The sequence below is a fragment of the Ambystoma mexicanum genome, chromosome 11 (genome assembly GCF_040938575.1).
Source record: "Ambystoma mexicanum isolate Mex_15411 chromosome 11, UKY_AmexF1_1, whole genome shotgun sequence".
NCBI lineage: Eukaryota > Metazoa > Chordata > Amphibia > Caudata > Ambystomatidae > Ambystoma > Ambystoma mexicanum.
In genome coordinates this window covers 189,626,060-189,650,477 of record NC_090934.1, presented here as the reverse complement: position 1 = coordinate 189,650,477, position 24,418 = coordinate 189,626,060, and the positions used below count along the sequence as shown (strand labels likewise).

Here is a 24,418-nt window from a genome sequence, read left to right as displayed (position 1 = left end):
TACGGCAGCGCGACAACACGAAACAAGGCAGAAGAACTGTTGGAAGATGCAGAGAGGCCTGACACTGAGGTGAGCGACTGGAAGCCCATTAAGAAGGTATGGTGGTGGTCCGGGGACCTCAAGGACACTGAGCGTGAAGCCAATGTGAAGGGGTCTGGGATCCGAGAACCCAATATAAAGAGGTCTGGGACCCGAGAAAGAGAAAGACATATGCAGGGGCCTGGGACCTGAGAAAGACAAACCAGCCAGTATGAAGGGTTCTGGTACCAGGGAAAGAGAAACAAGGTGAAGGGGTTTGGGACCCGAGAAAACATGTAACAGGATCTGGGACCCAAAGAAGAAAAGTCAATGTGAAGGGGTCTGGAACCTGAGAATAAGAAGTCATGACAACAGGGCCGAGGACTCGCTAGAGGAAAGACAGTATTCCTGGCAGGGGAATATACCAGGGATACTATAAAAAACCAGTTAAGTCTACACAGGGTCTAGGTTTCAACTGTGTATGAGGACAAGGTCCTTCAAGATCCCTCTTCTTCGTCGCAGTACCTGGTAAGGAAGAATACCAACAGCCTAATTCAGAGGTGCGTGTTATAATGGATAAGTGCTGTGCCTGAGTTGAAAGACACTTTAGCATAAAGACATGTATTCTGATGTAATACAGGAGTGAGAGCAATAAACAAAGTCTGCCTCTCCTGCAAAGTCGTGATTTAGGGCATGGCAACAGCCTTGCCAATCACCTCACATGTAAGGGGCTGGTAAGGACTGTATTCAGAGGCCAGAACATCCTTCCTGCACAAGCCAAAAGAGGCATTCATTAACAGTACCCTGGGAGCTGCCTTAAACTCCAAATTTTTTCCCATTATGTACATAGCTTTTCTCAGACTGCAGCACCACTTTTCTAGTTTAATGAAGGCTTAAGAAAACGTTCTTAAATTAGAAAAGTGGCAGTCTTTTGAGAAATGCTCACTATACCACGGGAGCACGTTTCCCCCTCCTAAGAGAGATTGTAGCAGTTTTTGCTGCTGGAGAGCATGACATTTCCCCTCCAATATTTCCACCCATCTCAAAATGATGGTGCTGGAAATTGGAGGGGAAAATGGCGGATTTCCTCCCTATATTAAGAACAAGCTTAGAATCAGGCCCCAGGTCTACCCAATTTAGTCACCACAGGGGATCATCAGGAGTGAGAAAGGGCAGGGCAAGGGAGACATTCCTCCTACTTTGTGGAACTTTGAAAAAAAGCCTGAGAAAGGCCAGGTGAAGGGAGACACCCCCCACTTCATTAAACTGTAAATTATATGGAACTGCATCTGTCCAGAGGAAGAGAGTTGTTCTTCTGGGCCAAGACAACAGTAAACCACTTTAATTTGTTTTCAAGTGTAAGGATTAGAAGTGGGATTTTGATACTGGACGGTGGGCTCTTTATTTCCAGACATTCTGAAATTGTTTTACTTAGTGATTTAGTTGAAGCAGGGAAACCTCTCTTAGAGTTAAAGTGTAGAACAATTTCTAGGGCAGCCAATTGTTTTGTGCAATGAGGTGAAGTTGTAATAATTAAATAATAAGGCCGGCTGCTGATTATTATGGTGTTCCAGAGGGAATGTCCTAACCTCTTGGAGAAATAGTGGAAGGTTTGTAAGAACACCAATCATGCTGCACTGTGATTTAACTCTGGTCCGATTACTATTGTTTGTAAGTAACATTTAATTATGCTTGGATCATTGTTAAGCCTTGAAAAAGACCCCATGGTCGAAACACGTGTTGGCGGTTCCATGTAATAATGTCCCCGCAAAAATGTCTCTAGACAATAAACGTCACCATTTTTTGCGGAGACATTATTGCATTGAACATGCGGGGGGCATCCCCGCAGCCCCTGAATGTTTTTTCTTTTTACAAGTGGAGCAGGGGACATCCCCGCAATCCGTCCCCATACATAATGCCACCATATATAATGTCGCCAATGGCTTTTCCCGGTGACATTATGTATGGGAACATTATTACCCGATACCGTGTTGGCTTATCAGGACATTCTATGGTTCTGTGAGCACTATCAAATTGTAGTAACATGTGAATATTAAATTCTTAAAAACAATGCTGGGCTCAGCGCAGTATGATTGGCGTTCTTTCAAACCCTCTTAGAGTTAGAGAAAAATAGGGCTTTCTCTTTATTTCTTTGAAGAATAAAAGCCGCTGCCCAAAACCATGCCACCTGTGTCAGTCTCCTCCTTCCAAACCCTTACATTATTTACATATTCTTGTTTTATGTAAGCCTTGCAACAGCCTCGCCTTTTGTGTTTGTTTATAAATAGTACAACGCTGTATTGGCCGCTTATTATTCTGATAGGTTTTATAGTGCTTGTGTGGTCTTAGTGTGCTGATGATGCTTTACGTGTTTTGTAGTATTCAGTATTATGCTCGATGAATAAAAACCCACAAGCGGGTCCTTGTAAGATTACGTTCAAAGCAGAGATGGGTTTTCTACGCTGGGAAACGTGAAGAAGGCGCCATGACTATCTGCCTAGAAAGCTCTTTAACCCAGTAATTTCCGATAAGGAGTCACAGGGCTACTGTACGTTTTTTAAGAGCTTGCTTGCGAAGTAAAAAGAAAAACATTGTGACTGTATCAACCAATCGATTGATCCTTAATGCCTTTATGAAAATGTCAAGAACTTTCACATGCTTATCTGAACTCTCATTTGTCTCTAGAAATGTTACGCTACCAGCTATAAACGGCGCAGGATCAGCTCAAGCCATCATGGCTGCCTACACCGATGATGCGTTTACCAAACCATACGAAGTAGACTATACACTGACTGTTGGCTCTCCGGTCTATGTTGGTATTAGAACTACATTTGCTGATGGAGACAATTTTACATTAAGGGCAGAACGTTGTGTTGCGGCTCCATCTACTGATTCCTATGACACCGATGGAGTGGACTTAATTACAGACGGGTAAGTGGCCATTAACACTGTCTCTCCCACTTGTCACCACAGTAAACTCTCTCTGAATATAAAATGCAATGAAAGCGAAGCCACAAGTTCCAACAGGGTGTGTAAAAAGAAAAACAAGTACACTAGCAGAATGAAAATGCTGGCCAAGACTATTTTATTTTCTATTTATTGGTGATTTGAAAGGTGCTGCACAAAACCAATCCATCACTCTATTACATTCACTAAAGAGGCAGATGAGTGTGTGCCGATTTGAACTGAGAACCACTGCCTTATACTTTTAATCCGTATAAATGCAAGATTAGAACTTCAAAGGCTGCACTTTGAACAGTAAAGAAGAAATAGGGAAAAACATAACCGAACAGTAGTGCTCCAACTGCTGCCAATTGCTTGTTCCATAACACAATGGCTGTAACTCATACTTGCTAGAACATCTTGCTTACTACAGAGAACAGAACTAAGCGGTTGCAAGTTCCCTCTCAGTCCCTCCATTGCTCACCTTCCCCAGATTATGAATTCAACAATCTATGGCCTCATTACGAGTTCGGTGGTGCGGTCAGTCGTAGGTGGTAATACAGTTACTGTTTTTTAGCGGTAACAGAACTACTGTCAGCTTTACTACACCTCCAAATGCCAAGTTTGTTCTTGAAGTGGCTGTAAATCCTCTACTTCACCATTAAAAATTGGTGAATTTCCCACAGGCAGAATTACCTTGCACTAAATCTGCCAAATCCTTACTGTAACCCTTTGGATTCCCAAAATGGTCGATGACCATCGCTGTCCCGCTGCTCATAATTCAGCAGTAAATCCATGAGGCCAAGTGGTGGTATTAGTAACCAGGTTTGGCAGTATTTACATGAAAGCACTGCAGGACTTCACTGTCAAACTCGGAATGAGGCTGTATCTGCAATGGGGAGCTATTGAGTGGAGGGGTGTCCTCTCTAGAGTGGGGTGTCTATTTATGGAACATGCTATTCAACCAGTTCATGTGTCTACACACACTGATTTGTCAACACAAGAGATGCTGTTTTTATATAGAGATACATTCACATATGTGTAATAACACCATTGGGCTTACTTAAACTTCTCAAGTTGGAGTAGAAAGTCCTCTGAAGAAATTTAAACGAACATAAATTCGCAAATGCAATGTGAATTTTCTTCCCACCAGAAGTAGAGCATATCCTATCAATTAGTCCGTTAGAACAGCTGAATAACATTTTCACCAACACTGCTAAGGCTGATTATAGGACTTCCACACACTTGACAGGACTGTGCAACCAATGTGTGCTGAGTGTGTGGACTGCTAGATACAAACCATAGTTTATTTTCAGAGAGGCACTTGTAGGAAAGTCACAACTGTATTAACAACACTGAGGTTTAAAATGATCTGCAAACTCTCTTGACTATGATAAACAAAAGAAACAAAATAAAATGAAACAGAGCAATGTTCACAAACTCTGACACAACTACCTCTCCCATGAACCGCCAGCAGTTCCAAGCCATAATTCACACAACTAGGCACCATTTGCCCAAGTCTTCTTGCTGAAGTTTTCACGTGATACCTCTTTTAGAAGAGGGCGGCCAGTGAGGTTCCAATGCTCCCCATTCCAAGGAAACCAGAGCCATTTGCAGATGTCATCTCTATCACTCGAAACTAACAGATAAGCATCCTTAAGATGCATGGTTTCGTACTAGCCTTCTTAGAGCGGAGCATCTCTGAGGAGAAAGGTGGCTTCCATCTTGAAGTACTTTTAAGCATAAAAAAGCTGTTCTACAGGTTAAGTTTGATCAGTGGGTGCCAACCCTAGTTTCTTTAGTGACAATCAACATTATGCTAATAAAACCTAGACCTTCAGTCGAAGAAACTCATTAGAGTCCAATTTTGTGATAGTGAGATTAACTCTTCCATTACTTTTATTTGTGTGTTCCCTGCATCGAAATATAGTTCTTCTGAAAGGTAAACCTGATAATGACATGTGACAAAATCCAACTTGAAGCCTGTAAAATCCAAATGAAGGTCCAGCCTGTAAGACCCCCATAGACATCCCCTGATGAGAACCCAGTTGTGTAGTGTAAAACTCTTGCATGTGGACATGGTCGTAGGGCTGCCTATACCTGGAATTCAGATGTCTAAGGAACTCTGGAGAAAAGGTAACCCCATTTGGATGTGTACTATCACCAGAATAATTGCGCTCTTTAAATAACCGATGTATTTGTTAGGATTGGTCCTCCTTCTTCCCTGTTTGGCAAGCAGATAAGCAGGGCAAATTGATGGATCATGAATGGGAGCACATATTTCAAGGACAACTAAATAAGGTTTTCTTCCCCAGAGGAATAACATGGGGAGCTGAGAAAATACATGGCCTCTGGTGATCTAACCTTTGAACCACACCCTGAATTATACAGAAATATTTTAGAGCACTGATGCCAGATGCTGGTAGCATGCTCAAGGGAAAGCTTCTCTTCCAAAGAGGAAAGGGTCAGGCCATGCAGCGGTGTGTTCTCTGACAGGATCCTAGAAGCCACCATGAATTATATGAATTATAAATAAGTTTGAGCTTAAAATCAAACAAGCAAAAAACACAAAAGGACTTCAAAACAGATCACAACGAGAATTTCATTGTTCTAGTCAAATCTCAAGAATAACCATTGTTAATTTATACTGACATAATACCCAAATTGCCTCATACCATATTTTTCAAAGGCCTCGTTCTCTCCTGAATTGAAGATTCTCTGGAAAGGCAAAAGGAAAAGTTTTTATATATAGAAACACTCACAATCAGATGTGGATAAATTAACATTTAGCATGGATGCAACAAAAAGTATAAAATGACATTGACACGGCCAAAAAAGATACCTTTGAATCAAGAACAGAAAAGGCACACTACGACTGCCAGGAATTATTTAAATCCTTAAGGAATTTGAAAACTTTATTGTTTCAAAATTATACACTAAGTCACTCAGTAGCTTTTGTCAAGATGACAGCCCAAGAAAAAAGCGTTGCTAAGAACGCGAAAAATGATGATTTTTATTTTTTTATTTAATGGCGTGTGTTTTTGTCTTTGATATGAACAAAATATACTTTTTCGCTTGTGTCCCCCTGCGGTCCCTTGAGGCCCTTTGTCCATTTCTTTTTACTGTACTGTGGTCCATGAAGCCCCAGCTGGCTTTGTTTGAATGAGGTTTGTGAGCTTCATGTTAGCTTTTTCCTTTTTTTACTGCTGCTGATATTCAAGCCTTTGTGGATTGCCTTAAAATTATTCGGATGTGCAGGTGAACCGAATAAGTGGGAGGAGGCAGGAAGCTGTGATGAATAGTAGAAGATGGAGAGGATCTATGTGATCACTGTGAAATTAAAATCCAGAAAACGAAAACGCATTTTGTTGCATATAAATATATGCAGGGGGGACCCCCGTAGCCACCCCTTACTCTCCCCATATGCATTGGCTTAACCCACCCACCACAATATACACAGCAAAATGTGGCATTTAAAATTCGGAATTGTCATCCTCATGATTTCCTTGTTCTGTATTTTGATACGATACCAATGGAGATGCCTCAGTTGCCATTCATTGGGTTTGAATCTCCCACCACTGCCCGCACCCTCACTCACAGGTGGTAAGCCTCACACACACCTTGTGTAAAATAGTCTCACTCACTGGATATGACTCACTCCTTGGATCACATCCCCATCACTCAGGTTGAGCCCACAAATTAGGACACAGTCTCACTCATTGGACAGGACTTTCATGCGTTAGAGCAGAGGGATGCAACCTGTGGCTCTTCAGATGTTCTGGATATGGCTCCCATGATCTCTCAGCATTTAATGTATGGGTAGGGCTGATGGATCTTGTAGTCCCAAACACCTGGAGAATCAAAGGATACAGATCTAAGTGGTCGAGAAAAGTCTTCCTCCTTAGATGTGAGTGCTACTCCTTGGGACATGGTCTGACTAGTTGGGCGAGTACCATGCACAGTCTCACTCTTTGGGCAGAGATTCACTACTTGATAGCAGAATCTCGCTCCTTAGCACATTATCTCACGCTTTAGAAATAAATACTCCTTGGTGCACTGTCCTCCCCAGTGAGCGTGTGTCTCAATGTTGCAGCACAGTCTCTCCTTGACACCCTCTCAAAAGCCCAATTGTCTTGAAGGGTGATTACATGCTGGACAATTCTTTTTCTGTTAAAACATTAAGCTTGTTGCCAAAGGTCTCAGATGTCTCTCTTGCAGATTATGGAATTTAGATGTGTCCAATAATTAAGTACTGTTGAGCCAACACTGGGATAGTGGCCGGCACAAAGGTCATCTAACCCCGTGACCCACAAAGGCAAATGGAATGCTCAGGGAGTCAGCTGACTTTAATGAGCGTAAGATAGTAAAAGAAGGGAGTGAGAAGTCTGCTGTAACCGCTACCTTCTCTTCTCTTCTCTTCTCTTCTCTTCTCAGCTGCGCACTGAACCAGGACGTCAACGCGCTATACGTGCATAACGGCGACTCCCTGGAAGTCAGGTTTAAGATGGACACCTTCGTCTTCAAAGATTCGCCGGAAGTGTACATCCGCTGTGATGTGAGGCTGTGCAAGAAGCAAACGCCAGACGTCTGCCAAGTGAGTAACGAGGGTTGGTGCAGAATTGGAGAATGCGAAGACAGCGGATTGGCCCCTGGGATCCCAGTGAGGCACGGGCGTAAGCTCAATGAGGCCAATTTTTGTATTTCTTCAATTTGACAAAATCACTTAAAGTCAAGTACCCTGGTAATCAGATCCAGGACTGTTCCAATAATGGCATTCCTTTTTTGACCACGTGGCTTTTTACAAGCCTTCCATTAATCAGACCTCTGTATTTAATTTCAAAGCAGGACCAAAATGAAATGTATGAATTGCACTGCTCAGAACATTCCTAACTTGTTTTACAACAGCATCCAGAGCGAATCCAGAATATTTTAGCCTAAGAGGGCGGAGAAGAAGCATCCTTTTCTGCTCCATCTTCTTACACTGAAACATGATATTGTGCACAGACTCATCCACCAATTCTAGTCTCATTTCTACTTGTTCAGTCGAGTGCCATCTGCAAAACAGCAAAAGTGCATGATCTAAATTATTTCTGCCTACGCCCTTGTTTATAACTACCAGAACAATATACAATGACCTCTCTGTAAACCGCTCTGCATCATAGTTTAAGCCATTTTGTACTAATTGCCAATGTTATTGTTATGGTGTGGTATGAAAGATCAGAGTGTTCAGTGTAAGCATTTTTGTGGGTTCTTTTGAGAGCCTCATAAAATGCAAAACCCGAGTGGTGGGTACAAACGAGTCAACAGCCCTCCCTTCAAGCCTCAAAGAACCCAGCTTTTTGGGAAGTACTTAAGAGCAAGGGGCCAGGAGCTTATGCTATTCCCAAATGAACTAACAATGAGAAAAAACTGTACTTGGCATTTATAACCAACGATAAGTAACGTAAACAGAACAAATCGCAAAATGAAGTAATTGTGATTCAATATAAAATTCATTTATCAGGCTATGATGGGAGAAGTAGCATAGAGTACAATCAGAGAATCCCTGCCCCTCAAGTGAGCTTACCTCAACAGAGTACCACTAAGTATTGTTTCTGGAACAAACCTCAGAATGGCGTAGTGGGAGTGGGGGCAGATGGAGACACAATAGAGGAACCGGGACCGACTTTCTCTGGGTCTAAACATATGAGACACAAACCCTAGCCTCTCTGGAGGTAGGTATATATACACTTCAGAAAATACCTCCACAATTGGGAGTCGACAGCACATCTGAGCCAAGGTGTTATTTGGGAGCATGGGTGGTGCCAGTTGAAGCTCTTCCAGTCTGACATCCATCTCATATCTCCATTGTATAGAGGGTCTTCCACAGACAAGATGCTGTTCAGGGCTGAGATCACAGGAAATAGACTCAAAGTCCCAAGATCAGGGCAGACTGGCTTAGAGAAGAAAGATGTTGGACTGGCAGACAGATCTCATCTCACCCAATTATGCATAACCAGGAAGGAACGGTTTCACTTTTCCCCAGAAACTCAATGTCTCTAGAGCTCCGGTACTTTCTAGGATGGACTATTTGCAACAGCCTTCATCCTTAATCTACCCTCTTCGTCTCTTGGCCCCCTCCAACTAATCCAGAATAGGGCTGCAAGACTTATCCTTGACCTCAAGCCCATGGATCGCCTCTCTCCAGCCCTAAAATCTCTCCACTGGCCCCCCGGTTGCTGAAAGGGTCAAATTCAAATCGCTCTGCATCACCCTTAGGCTGTTTGGGGCCTGGGGCCAAACTATGTACAAGCTCTCACCAAATATTCTCCCTCCAGATCTCTACGTTCTTCCAGCTTCAACTCTCTGCTTGTCAAGCGCTTCCCCAAGCAGCGAGTGGGTTGCGGATCTCTTTCCTTGGCTAGCTTTCTCTTCTGGAACAGCCTCCCACTTCCTCTCCGTCTTGAACCGGACTTACTGAAATTCTGCAAGCTTCTCAAGACCGTCTTCTTCTCCTCCCTCCCCTCTCCCTCCCTTGCGAACCCGCAGTTTCTGAGATTAGTTGCCTGGGACCTTATGTGTCCTTCTGGACCCTAGCCTTCTATCCAATCGCCTAAAACCTCTGCCAATACGCACTTGCCTTTGGGCACCCACTGGCGTGTGTGGTCTCACAGGCCAGCACTTATTGCGCTTTCAGTTGACCACTCTCCTACCAAGTGGTCTCTGCCCTGCACTTACCAGTTGCCTTGCAACCGGCTCTCTGGCACTTCCCCCTCTATGGAATTGCTAGCAGTTACCCCTCACCCTCTTGTTCCTTCCCCCTCTCTGCACGTGCACACTCTGAATGTTCACAAGGCATAGTAGGACCGCCTCTGCCTTTTTGCTCATCATTTGTTACCCTATTCCATTGTCTTGTTTTGCCCCTTGTTTCCTCCCCTTTGCCCTGTGGGCGCTTTGAAACACAATTTCTTGATGTATAAGCGTCTTACAAATGCACAATAAAATAAATAGCACCGTGCTGATAAAAGCTCCATGGCTAGTACACAGAAGCTCGCTGGACCCTGCATCCGTTAACACAAGACAGCACACTCCATGCATACCAGTACATCAGATCAAGCAATGGGGTAACCACTTCTCTCCTCCTACCAGGATAAACCACTCAGTCTTGCTGACATCTTAGCCCTCCCTAACCCCAGCCCTTGCACACATACGAAAGAGACAGGAACATCATTACTCTGGGCTGTAAAAGGACTTGATGTATTAAAAAACTTATGGCGAGTATTCAATGTAGGCCTGCCAAAGTACCCTACGCTGCCAAAGACAGAATAGCTCTAAAATCTCTCAGCTCTGTTTCAAGGTGTCTAGCATCTTTAGGAATCTATGTTTATACGGCATTTGCTCATTAGAGTTGCTCAGATGCACGGGTGTCTGAGTGTAACAAGGCATAGGTGCCAGTGAAGCATGGGTGACAGCAGAGTGAGACATAGTGGAGAGCAATGAAGCACTGCAACGAGTGTCATGAGGAGTGGGCATGAGCCTGTTGAGGCACTGGTAGGTTGAGGCACATTGAGTACACAGTATAAGTGCAGTGAGGCGGAGGCACGATCACATTAAGGTGCAGGTGTGAGGTCAATCCGGTGCTATGTGAGGACAGAAATGCATGACTGCGGGCCCAGAGAGGTGTATGTGTGATCAGAATAAGGTGCCTTTATGGGTGCAGTGAGGCACTGATATTTGGCCAGTGATGCATGGCGGTCAGGGCAGAGAGGAACGTGTCTGAGCACAATGCAGTGTGGTGTGAGCACAGTGAGGCACCGGAGTGAGCGCAGTATGTTATGGGTGTGAGATGAGGAGGGACCTCCATACCGAAGCATGGGTGCAAAAGCACGGTGAGAAACGAGGGAGCACAATGAAACCCGAGGACATGCATAGTAAGATGCAGGTGTCGGAGCAGTAATGTGCAGGAGAGAGGACAGTAAGGTGAGAGCAGAAGTGCAGCGAGGCACAGTCTGTGCCTGCCGTCAGGTGTGGGCCCGGTGCAGTGAGGCACAGTCTGAGCGTGCAGTGAGGTTTGGGTGTGGGGTGAGGTTTGAACGCACTGAGGCACAGCTGTGAGGGCAGACACGTGTGTGTTCAGTGAGTCTGAGAGTAAGTACAGCGATTACTATGAACATGGTGAGGTGCTAATGTGAGTGCTGCCAGGGTAAGTGCAGTGAGGTACAATGTTTCGGTTTAGTGGGGCACTGGTGTGAGTGCAGAGAGGAACAGTTATGAGAATAATGAGGGGCGTGCCATAAGGACAGCGAGTGAGAGAGAGTGCGTGTGTATGTCAGATGTGACTGCAGTGAGACATGTGTACGCATACTGAAGGGCGGTTGTGCGCAAAGTTATGTTATGTTATGTTATCGGTACTTGTATAGCGCACCGTCACCAACGGAATTGGTCCCCAGGCACTCTGGCGGGTCTGTAAACAGGAAGGATGGGGTAGGGTTAGTCGGGAGGAGGGGAGAAGGAGAGTGGGAGATGTGGTGTGCTGTTGGCAGTTTCAGCTCGGTATACACCGAGTGCTGGGCTTTGGTGCTAGTATCAGTTCGGATTAAAGGCCTCGAGTGCTGTGGGTGAAGCTTATGTGTTGTTGATGCGGTGTGGTAAAGTGTGTGTGGATTGCTGGGAGAGTGGTTGTGTGGGTTTAAGTATGCAGAATATTGAGGTTTGGGTTAGTGGGGTCTGTATCCTGGTTCAGGTACTTATGATTCCGTTATACCTGTGGGTTTGGATGTTGCTGTGGGCTCGGAAGTTGATGGTTCTTGGTGGCCGACTCGATTTGGTGGTGTTGCGCTAATCCAACTGTATCCTATTGAGTATAGTTTGGATTGGTGGGTGCGTCTGAACCTAATCTTCAGGTGTGGGACTGGGTGGGTGATATCTATTCTTAGGTGATCTAGTGTGACCCTGGTCGGTTAAGGCTTTGAGTGGTTCAGGGTCGCGGTCGTGTTGAAGTGTTGTCCTAGTGGATCCGTCTTGGTGAGCGTGTGTATTCAGACGTTCGTATCCTTCTGTCGTGACTGATTCTTTGATTTCCGTGGGGTGAACATCCTTGAGACTGTTGTTTAGTTGTAGTTTTGTGTGGTGGGGCATTGTGCTTCCTGCTTTGTATTGGTGGACCATGTGTAGTGATGAAACATTCTGTTTCTCACCCATTGCATTGGGCCCGTGATGCAGTGCTTCCTTTCCCTCTCTATGTTTTGTTCTAAGGGCTGTTGGGGAAGGTCATAGTTAGGCCCTGGTCCTCTTGATGATTTGTTCTAGTCTTTCTGTCTTAGTTTGCTATGTTTACTGTCTTTGGTCATATTGTGACTGTCTCCCGTTTGGTCCTTTAGTATGCCGTGGGATATTTACCTCAGCTTTTTCCATTGATTGATCGGTGAGTATCGCGGTCGCTCTACGTTCGTTGATGTTTTTTGGTATGTCGGTGCCCTTGTGGCCAGTCTTTCTAGTTATGACGTGAAGAGCCAGGTTTTGAGTAATTTCCTGAATAATAGGTGGTTTCTTGTGTTACGTATGTACTTTGGAAGGCCGTTCTAGGTTTTCGGGCTTGGTGAGAGAAGGAGGATTCTCCAAGTTTTCTTTTGTTGTAGGGCTTCGGTTCCAGGCGGATGTCCATGCTTGATCTGAGCATTCTTGTTGGTTGATGTAGGCGCAGTTTCTCTCTTAGGAACTCAGCGCCTTCCTTGTGTACTGCTCTGTGCATAATGCCCATTGTTTTGAATTCTATTTGTTGTTTTATTGGTAGCCAATGTAGTGTTTTCAGCGCTGGTGCGGTGTGTTCTCTTCGGGGTAGTTTCAGAAGTAGTCTGGCTGCCGCGTTTTGGATGTGTTGTAGTTTTTTTAGGAGTCGTTCATTCATGCCTAGGTATAGGCTATTGGCGTAGTCTATTTTGGACATGACAAGGGGGATGATGGTGGTCGTTTTGTTGGTGAACGATAAGAACAGTAAGATTCTCTTTGCCGCTCGCAGGAGGAAGAAGCATTTCTTGAGGAGAGTGTTTACTTGTGGCTCTAGCATGAGATTATTGTCCATCAGAACCCCAAGGTGTTTTTACAATCGCCGAGGGTGCTGGGGTAGTCCCGAGTTCCCTTGGCCAAGGGATGAATTGGTTTTCTCCTCCATTTTTTGTGACAATCATTATTTCAGTTTTGCCTGGGTTGATTTTGAGGGAATTGGAGTTCATCCAGAAGAATACATCGCAGAGGCAGTTTTATAGCATTGAGTTTCCTTCCGGGTTGTCTTGTATTTTGAAGATTATTTTTGTATCGTCAGCGTAGTTGTAGCAGGTGAGGCCTTGGCTTTTGATGATTCTGATTAGTAGATACAGGTAGATGTTGATTAATAGCGAGGAGAAGGATGATCCTTGTGGTACTCCACAGGTGGAATCTCTCAGACTGGATTTGAAGGGTTTCATCCATACAGTTTCCGTTTTGTTTGTTAGGAAAGATTTGATCCATAGTAGGGCAGTGTCTGTTATTCCAAGTGCTTCTAATCTCGCTATGAGGGTGTCGTGGTCGACTGTGTCAAATGCTGCCGATAGGTCTAGGAGTATCAAGGCAGTGCTGTTGTCCGAGTCTGTGTTGATTTTTAGATCGTCCCATATTGAGAGTAGAGCTGATTCCGTTCCTCTAAGTGGTCTGAAGCCAACTTGTGCCTGGTCTAGTAGGCCGTGCTCTTCTATAAACTCTTGGGTCATTTTGTATATGTACGTTTCGAGCAGCTTGGCTGTATACGGGATGTTAGAGATAGGTCTGTAGTTGGAGAGGTCCTCTACGTTTCCCGCTGTATCTTTGAGTAGTGGCCTGATGTATGCAGTTTTGAAGGCTTGTGGCACTTTCCCAGTTGCGATGGAATGGTTGAAGACGTTCCTGTGATATTCCATGGGCGTTCCTTGTTTAAGAATTGATTTGTATATGTCTGGTGGGCATGGGTCATCGGGGGACCCTGAGTTGTTGCTTTCATTCACCAGTTTGACAAATGTCTCCACTGATATTTCTGGAAAGTTTCGTAGTTTGTTTGGGTGCTCCTCCCGGGTGTAGGTTGGGGTTGTGGTCAGATCAGACGGTCTTCTTTGAATTGTTTGTTGGATGTTAGTGATTTTGTTTTTGAAGTGGTCGCAAGGTCGTTCCAGAGTTTCGCAGACGGAGTTGGTGTGTTGTTACATCCTGGAGGGTTTTTGATTTCGTATATGATTTTGAAGAGCTCTTTTTTGGTGTTTGGTGCTTTGAAGATTCGGTTGTCGTTCCTCTTTGCTTTTTGTATTTCCTTTTCGTAAGCCCGGTTGTGTTGTAGGAATTTCAGTTTGTTCGCCGCGTCGTTTTGTTTTTTCTCCAATCAAGTTCTAGTCTTTGTTTTTTTCTTTTCATGGTGCAAAGTAGTGGGGCAACTGTGAGATGTAAGTGTGAATGCAGTGAGCCCACTGCGACAAAGCACAGTAAGGCCATTCAGTATTATTGTCCATTCCTTACACACACTAAACAACCACACCTCTGAGCTTGTAGATTACCATTTGCCTTGACACACACTGCCAGGTTCCATACGAAATAACTAATAACGCATTATCTCTGAACAGTGGCTGTTGTGGATATTGACAACTTTGTATTACATTCAAAATGAATTCTTGTATAAAATGAAACATAATACAACCAACATTATTTACAGAACAAAACCATCACAAGGAATTTCTGAATAGATATTTCTCTGCTATAATTTTTTATCATTTATTATGTACAGTACAAATGCTACATTTGAAAGTTTGCTTTGACACTCAAGAACAACGGCATGTCTGGATCTAACCATAGTACTAGCCAATGTTTTGAAGGAACATGGAGATATGTGGCTTGGTTTCTAAAGGTATTACTAATGCACCCAAGCTACTCCCTACAGCTGGTCCATTGGAGACAGAGATTTGTTTAGTTTTGTCAACTTTGTTTCACTTGCTTTGGTCAGCGCTCCTTCTCCATGCATTTGGAATGAGTGAATCCCAATTCATGTTTGTCAGGTTCACTTGATTTAGGCAGCAGCGCTCCTGCATCTTTGGACTCATTAAATGTAGTGTGATTCCCAATTGTCAGGTTCACTTACACATTTCTTTTGATCTGGCCAGTGCTACTGCACTAGGTTAGTGGATTGAGTGAACCATCATTTTCAGTAAACAAACTTCTTCGGATACACTTGGCTTGGTCAGCATCCCTGGGCCATATTTTTAGATAAAGTGAGCCACATCTCTCAATAGGTAATTTTCCTCCGATTTGCTTGGCTTGAGCATCACTCCTCTGTATGCCTTTCAACTGAGTGAACTTTAACTCAAAATACACAATGTTCACTGTGCTGCGTCTCTGGAGTGTGTATTTACACAACTACAATAATGAGCTTCTCTTCAGATTCCTTTGTCTTTGGAATGTCTTTGGAATGTTGGGCCACATCACCCAGAATGCAATTCTCTTCTGGTTACTTTGTCTTTATCAGCACCACTGACCGGAATTCCCACAAAGCGCCTTTTTCCAAAGGGTCTGTTTTCACAGATTTCCTGTTCTCAATATCGGCTCTCCTTGTCGCTTCTTATTCTGTCACCCGCTTGACTCTTTGGCTCCAGTCCACAGAGGAAAACCCTTCACGGATACCCTATTGCACTAGGACCTCACAATAGGTATAGTGGCTTCTCTCTCTTAAAGTCAGCTCTCGATGGTGGGTACTTTCATGTGTTTGTTTGCAAGCTCGCATTCCTGCCTGTGTCTCCCGAGAGTCTCATCTTTTCGGTTCGTCTCTACAGGTTCCCCCCTCCACCGATGTCTCAGACATTTCAGGGATACTCTGTATCTGAGCAAGTGGCTCAAAGCTTGGATTCCCTGCCTCTCCTTTAGCTCCACACTGAGAATGCACATTCGTTTTGGACGCACAATCCTAGTCTGCTTCCTCCCACCATCATGGACGATTTTTACTGAACCCTCCTCTTCTAGGAAATCTATTTTATTTTCTGTGACTTCTCGCAGTATTTGGCAACAGTGGTCAGCAAAAACAGACTTTCACTCTCTCGGGTTTTGGAACTTTTTACCTTACGTGTGGCAAATGGGGTCACTTCACCTCAGAATACAGTAAACACATTCATGAAATCGGTTTAACAAAAGAAACAATGTTCAGATCTATTTATTTACCAATAAAATAGAAAGATTTAACATAACATAAGGAGATAGTTGGTGATTGTTTTATAAATTCACATCTACTTCTAGAACTGGTGCCGCTGATAGAATAGCTGAGCACCTTAATGCTAAACCTCTGGAGGCTAAGTGGGCTGATAAGCCTCTCACTTTTTCTCTCACACCTTTATTACTATTGCTGTGCTCGGATCCACGCAAGCCTTAATTCATGCCCCATACTGCCCGGTTTAATCTTTTTTTCAATAAAGTTTAGTTTGGATTAAAAAATATAATTAAAACCTGTACAATAAAACAACGCAAAAAATATAAAAACGAACAACTTTTAATTCGTAAAATAGATTTTATTACAGAGAATGTTCCTTGAATTTGTAGGCTGCCCTGAGGAGGTTCAACTGTGTCCATGCACTCAATGGTGTTTCTGCCAGTAATGAATGGTACATAGCCGGTCTACATTTTATAAAGTTCGAATTTCTCAATAGAGGACCTAACATATTCCTTCAAATTGACACATAAGCAAAGCAGAATAATAATATATGTGGTATATCCTCCTTCGGCAAGTTACAAAGTAAAAAATTGGTGTCAGATACTCGGGCTTAGTCCGTTTAGCTGTGACCGCTCTCAAGGGAAGCAAATTCAGTCTTGCTCTGCTAATGAGCGAGCGTTCATGTGGGAAATCACATACTTGGAGAGCTGAGCTGTAGCAAAGATTACAGGAGTGATTTGTCCGTTTTGTAATCTCCTTATCTTCTCTTCTTCATTTTTTCTTTATAAGCATGAGCAAATGAACTTGGGCAACGGATTGGGTTGGTAAACAATGTGCATGCGTGGATCCTAGTTAGCTAACATTAGTTGTATATAAAATAACCATGGAATTCTAGTGGGATTGTGCTCAGGAAATAGAATGTGAGATCAAATGGTTTGAGGTAAAATTGCGTTTTTGTCTGCCCATAATCTAAACAAAAGTATGATAGGTTTAAGCTGGAGTTCATCATCAAATAAAAAGTTAGTCCCGATTCAGTATGGACCACACAATTAGGGGTTGAGCATGGAAGGGGTAGTAATTATAAAGAAAGCCTTTTATTCAGTTTGCATATTTACCGTGTTCGAGTGGCCCCAAATTCCGGCTCCAGATTTTGTGATCACTTTTACTTTGACCTTATAAATCCTTCAACATCAGTTCAATGGGTCGGCAATATAAAGCCTGGCAAGTCCAGAGAACCCTATTATTGCCTGCCGCATTTTTAAAAGTTGTTTCTCATAGTACAGACCCCATTAAAAGCAGAAGAAAATGCAATACATACATAGTTATAATCATCAGTGAGCTTCATAGGCTCTCCTTAGCAAAGAAGGTTGAGGGACTGGCTAAGATTCTCTTCCAGCCCGGGGAACATATCGTCACTGCTGACTTTGACACATTTATATTGAGATCTAAACCACGCATACATTTTATGTAAGTGTCTATCATTATTTGCAACGGCTGGGGCTTTTTAGCAAGCAGAACCGTGTTATCGGCCTATGCAAAGACTGGTACACTTAGCAAGCCTAAACGAGGTACGACAGCCATAGAGTGAGTTTGTGTGTCTGTTAGCCAGTTAATATGCAAAGAAAAAAGTAGCAGGGATACCAGGCAACCTTGTCTAAGAACGGTCTTTATGGGAAACCAAGAAGTGCATTGGCCGTCTCTGCCAGAATGTACTTACTATTGGTGAGGTCAGTTATGCCAGAGGTCTGGTGGGTTACTTACCACGAGCTCACACGTTCAGCTCCCAAGGGCTCAACACCCCTTCCCCACAGAACAAACAGAGGACTCAGCCAAGGGCAAGATAGAACGGTTATTTATTACAAAACCGACAGGTATCATAGAGGACATTCAAAAATCTACAGAGGCTCCATTCTCACAATCGTGTCAACCCGTTTTTAATGCAAAATGGCGTAATGACCTGGGCCCTCCCTGAAAAACCTATCACGAGTACTCATTGGGTGCTCGGAGTGGTATTTATTTATTTATTTTGTTGCTTATATAAGGTATACACTATACATTGCTCTTATAGACCTTACTCAATTGGTCCTTCCATATCAGGGGGCTGGCCTGTCCCTTCCCCAAGAAACAATGTATTACATTGTTACAGGGTCACAGGATTACCATTGGCACTTGCCCCATGCCATTCACCCCTGGGTTTCTGTCCCCTGATTGGCTGGAACTGGTCTTCCCGGGCCTGGGACCCAGTTCTGTTCACAGCCCTCTGTGCACCTCTTAAAGGTGATGTGAATGACTATGTGTTCCCAAAGTATTTGGTAGTAACACCACTTTTGCCTATTGGAGTGCTTTCCACGTTGCAACATTGTTAACTTGCTCGTGTTTCACTTCATGTCTGGGCTGCTGAGAACTGTTCGTCTTCCCACCGCAGTGAATGCCTACTGTCTAGGTTGGCCGCATCACGTGGTTGAGGACCAGGAAATCGAGCTCTTCTGGTCTGCAATTATTATTCTGTTTTTTTTGCAGGTGGCTCATTATCGTTTTAAGTTTGGAATGTGCTGCTTGCCTCTGACTTTGGTCGTGAGTCCTGGCCTTCCTGTTCTGTGCAGCCTGGTCCTGCTTCCCTCGTTTTTTGTCCTGCGGCTTGAGGCCTCATGTGATTTTCATTATACTTCTACTATGATTTCTACACACTTATATAGTGCTGTATTTCATATAGGTTAGTCGTATTTGGTCCTGTCATACTCATTATGTGATCCTGTAGTTTCATAGGGTTAGTTGCCATAAGCATCTGCAAGCTTGCTCTGCATCTCTTCGTTTCCTTGCGTTCAGCGTTTCTGCACTTGGCTAATGAGAAGAATAAAAAAAGCTTTTGACAGTATGTATATGGATCCGTCCTCTATCTACAGAACTGTCTAAGTATGTTCTTCATGTATGCGAGTGTGTGTTTGTGTACAGCTGTGCATGGTTACAAATGTACTTCATGACTAACGTGGCTATGTCGTGGTGTCACTACTGACGTCAGCACAGTGGTTTCTTGGCATTTAGTCAACGTCGCCCATCATGGCATTTAGGTCTATAACCACTGTTGAAGCACCTGTATCCATAAAGACATTCACTGCATATGGTTTGAATGGCTGTCTGAAAGAGTACCTCTCTGCATACGTGTCAGTCACTGGTGCTCATGGGGGTTGTCCGAATAATGATGAATTTTTCCGTTCTTGACTCTTCGGGCCATCATGTTGATGGGGATGAGGGAGGGGCATTCCTGGGACCATCTTTTCTGTCCCCCCTCTGGTCGACATTTGACCAATCCTCCATACTTCGTCACTCTTGCTCTTGGCAGCCATATCTTCGTTACTCCTCCAAGATGTTCATAATAATTAGCATGATCATCAAAACTCCAGGTCATAAAGCTACAGTCTCCTTCTGGTTTATACCACACCCATTTCCCCCGGTATCTGTTATTGTCGAATGGATTGTCGAATCTTAGTCAGAAACAGTGGACATTCCTTTATCCTCGCCCTTAGGTTATCTCTTTCTTCTACTATCTTCTCTTTTTCTTTCTCCATATTCACATCCATCACCTTCATCCCTAATCTCCTCTCAGTAGTTTTGCACCATTGTTTAATGCAGATCTACACCACAAACAGTCCAACTAGTGCCAATTTTAGTGCTCCTAGTAATACTTTCGTTCCCTCTGCTAGCCATGATGGCAACCAGGATCATTTACATGACAACCTTTTCCTGTTGATTTGTCCTCTTCCTCCATCTTGGTGTGCATCATCGATAATATTGTCACTGCTTCTGTAAGCATACCATTCTCTACGTCATTTGCAGGTAGGAATGTGCAATAGGAACTCCAGATCTTGGCACAAATTCCTCCCTCCATTGCTGTGAGAAGGTCTAAAACAGGGGTCTCCAACCTTTACGTTAGCTATAGCTACTTGTAGTGGAGGTCAACAGTGGATAGCTACTAGCGTGCGATATCGGGGTGGCGATATTTATAAACCTCTGAATTTTTACCAATATTATTTTGGCCCAATTATTTCCTCTCTATAAACAGATGGAAAAACATATGCCTTCACGGTTATATTAAGAACTTCAAAAACCTCTTTCTTGCATTATTATTTATTAGTAGCTGTCTCAAAAAGACAGATATTTGTTGGACTACAACACAAATATCCTGTAATTTGTGTGCCCTTCCTTTGTGTTTTATGCAGGCTTTCTACATGCTAGGCACACTATTGTTTTCCAAATGTGCATTTCACACTTCCATAAAAAAACAAAAATAATTTCCAAATTGAAAAATGCTGCTTGCGTTCACTAGTTTTCGTTGAAATGTTTTTTTTTTGTCACACACCACACATACTCTGTTATTTGTGTGCCCCTCTGTGTTTTAGCGCAGGTTATATTTATAAAGATGTTATATGCTTGTCAAACTGGTTAATCACAAATAAATGCTTCTATTGTGCTGACAGCAGTTTTTAGGAAATTAAACTGGGTTCATGGGTGCCAACTTTTGATTTTTCACTGCAGGGGCAGAAATATCCCCACCTCCGTCCTGAACATAAGCAAGCAACCAGCCCAACCCATACCCTGGCCAAACACATTTTATAGCACTTTTTTATGCTTCCAGTGCTATGCGGCTGACACTCAGCTCATTTTCAGGCTACCCTGAGCCACCTCTTCTCCCTCCCTCATCTCTGACTGCCTGTCCGCCATCCAGGAGTGGTGTACCGCCAATGATTTCTGCCTTAATGCCAGTAAGACCGAGATTCTCCTCATTGGAACACCTGCTCCCTCCTTTCCTGTCACTCTCTGGCCGGCCTCCCTTTGCCCTCCTCCTGCTCCCACCTGTGAGGCTAAAAACCTCTAGGTCATCTTCAACTCCTTCTCTCCTCACATCTCTGACATCTCTAAGAAGTCACACTACCAGCTGCACCTCCTCAGAGGCATTCTTCCTTTCCTCTCCTTCCCCCAGAAGCTCACTGTCTCCAGAGCTCTGGTTCTTTCTAGGCTGGACTATTGCAACAGCCTCTTTTTAAATCTGCCTGCTTCTACTCTCCGCACTCTGCAACTCATCCAGAACAGGACTGCGAGACTTGTCCTTGGCCTCAAGTCCAGGGATCGTATCTCTCCAGGACTGAAATCTCTACAATGGCTCCCAGTGGCTGCGAGGATTAAGTTCAAAACCCTCTGTATTGTCCACAAGGCCTTCTGGGGCCTGGGGCCTCAATACCTTCAGCCCTCTCTTCCAAAATATCTTCCTTCTCGAGCTCTGCGCTCATCCACCTCCAACTCCCTCAGGGTCAGTCGCTCTCTAAGCAACGAGTTGGTAGTAGATCTCTTTCTTCGGCTGGGGCCTCCCTCTGGAACAGCCTCCCTGCCTCCCTGAAACTTGAGGAGAATCATCTCCGGTTCCAGAAGCACCTCAAAACCTTTCTCTTTGCTTCTGCCTTTTCTCCTCCTCTCCCCTGCTGACCTCCTGGCCGATACTGGAACTGCACTGGTCAGCTGCACTGGTCACCTGGCAACCCCCCCCTGCTCCCAAACCCACCCCCCCACCCAGTCGCACACCTGCACTGCCTTCCTGGCAACCCCCCACACTTAGGGACTGTTCTGTACCCCTACAGTTCCACCACTAACACTTGACACCTGATGTCTGCACTACCCTTGCATTTGCCACCAGCTGGCCGGACGCTACTTATTGTTATTTAGTTATTATCCCATGTACTGCACTGTCCCCTTCCCCTCGCCCTGCAGTTTCCTCACTACCCCTTCCCATGCACTTGCGCGATCTGAATGACACCTGGCCTAGTAGGATCATTGTCTGTCTTCTCTCTGTTCCCCCTCCCTTGCCTTGTCGCGCCTTGAATGATATGAAATGGCATTTAGTTTTGAATATATAACATCTCAGCATCGGTCTGTCAACCTGATGAGCTACCCTGATAGGCTTCTACTGTACAGCGTGTCTATGGATCTCTTACTGTACTAAAAGTGGGTGTACCTGTGTCATGGAAGTGATTTAAAGTGGAAATGTACAGTGTGGAGTTTAGAATGAAGCCACATGAAAGAAATAGCACCATTTTTTAAATATTTGGAACATTTCCAGGCTAATGACAGTGCTACTGTGATATTTTCATTGCATGGTCACAATGATCCTGATCCTGCCCCAGCCTCTCTGACATCTCTGGCAAACAAGAGCAGCTTGCTTAAGCAAGACAGTGTTGGGGCGCACAAGGCCAACTCTGGTACTACAGGCAGCCTGCAGAAGCAGAACGTGATACTGACATCTTTCAGTTTACAAGCAGCTCCATATGGCACAGCAGCCAAGCTACCCGGATCCTGATCAAGGAAAATAGCAACAAAACACAGCATTGAATAATGTAACTCAAAAAAGTGTTTATTTTTCAGTATTTCCAGCGCGGGCGACTGAAGACGCTCAGGCGAGTTATTAGTCGCCCGCGATCGACCGTTTGGCGACCTCTGGTCTAGACCATATCTGTTTTGGAGTGCCATTAACCTTACTACTCTGAGCTCTTCTTTTATCGCATTGAAGCCATATACTGTGGAGTGTATTGTCTGCATCAGCTCCCATCTGGTTATCTGCAACCATTTTCCGTTTGTATATGTCTGGACAGCTGGAACTACTAACGCGAATAACATCTCTGTCCTACTGAACAACTGATGCTCAGGTGATATGATATGATGTGGCATTTTTAACGCGCCTGTACACAAGTGTTTCTAGGCGCAACAAGACAAGGAGTGAGAAACAAGGGAGGACAATATAAAGATCTTACTAGGCCTGAAGAGAAAAGGGAAGAAGTGCCGGGGGGAGGGGCTAAGGGGGCATGCAGTTAACTCACAAGTGCAGCCAGCGTGTGGCTCAGAAGTGCAGAGAGAAGGGACTGTAGGGTTGCAGATACAGACCCTTAAGTGCTGGGGAGCCCGGGGGCAGTGCAAGGGCAACTTGACATGCAGGAGCATGGGCGAAGGTTAGAGGGTGACCAGGTGATCAGTGTGTGAAGAAGTCAGGTGCATAAGCAGGGGAGAGGAAGAGAGAAAGTGGAATCAAAAAGGAAGGTCTTGAGTTGCTTTCGGAACCGCAGGTGGTTCTGCTGAAGTTTGAGAGAGGCAGGGAGGATGTTCCAGAGGGAGGCCCCGGTCGTGAAGATAGATCTGCCCCCAACTCTATGCTTGGAGAAGCGTCTGACCCTCTGAGAGTGAGAGGTGGATGAGCAGAGAGCTTGAGAAGGAAGATGTTTTGAAAGAGAAAGTGGGAGGTAAAGTGGCCCCAGTCCCCAGAAAGCCTTGTGGACGATGCAGAGAGTCTTGAACTTGATCCTTCCAGCCATGGGGAGCCAGTGAAGAGATTTCAGAGGGCTTGAGGCCAAGGACAAGTCTCGCAGCACTGTTCTGAATGAGTTGTGAAGGTCGACGAGTAGAAGAAGGAAGATTTAGAAAGAGACTGTTGCAATAGTCCAGCCTAGAGAGGACCAGAGCTATGCAGTCAGTCAGCTTCTAGGGGAAAGTGAGAAAAATAAAAATAAGGAGAAAATGTGGCACATCGTCTAGTGACTCCTCAGATTGCAATGAGAAATAGTTGTCTCTTTTCACTCACTTCTACAGACTGTTTCTTTCTTCCCTTTTCTTCCCCTTCTATCGATCTCTTCTTTCTCTTTAAGGAATGTTGTCTATCTTCACATCCTTCTGTGGCACTACGAGTGCTGGCATATTGATGTGCACTAACGAGCAAACTCCTCCCCAGTTGGGTGGCAGCTTCTCGTATGCCTTGGATCCAAATGCCCAAAAGTGTTCCGTTAATGCTGCTGTGCCATCCTTCATTACTGGATGCTTCTGTGTGTACCTACACACTGTGTTATCTCCAACCTTAACTGCACCTTCATTCTGGTAATATAATGCTGGTTTCTTCAGAGGTATTATGGGCAATGGTCTAGCTTCATGGTCTACCCAACTGAGCAACTTGGTGCTTGCATCCCATTGTTTCAGGCACTTGTCGTTTTCTCCTTGGACTGTGTTTACTGATGCTTGTACTAGGGTGTGTGCTTTGCTTCTTACTATTCCTTCTTTCCATCATTCTGCTGTGTATACTTGGCCATACACGAGCATCTGTGGTCTTTCCCTGCATCATGGTTCTCCTCCTATTTCCTTCATGCCCCCCAGCTTCGGGCATGGTCATTCTTTCAGTGTTATTGTTTTTGTCTCTCCTTTCTATGGGCCATGAGTTATGTATTGTATAGCTTGGTCTAAGTGCCAGTAATTGTTCATCAC

General features: G+C 44.3%; 1 protein-coding gene across 1 annotated transcript in view; it reads left to right on the top strand.

The window, feature by feature from the left end:
• The window catches only part of LOC138503210 (uromodulin-like), a 381,643-nt gene that overhangs the window by 307,852 nt on the left and 49,373 nt on the right, over positions 1-24,418 (top strand). The window contains exons 7-8 of the mRNA XM_069622795.1: positions 2,704-2,949; positions 7,396-7,555. Of these exons, the coding sequence (XP_069478896.1) occupies positions 2,704-2,949; positions 7,396-7,555 (406 nt within the window). The remainder of the gene's footprint in view (positions 1-2,703; positions 2,950-7,395; positions 7,556-24,418) is intronic.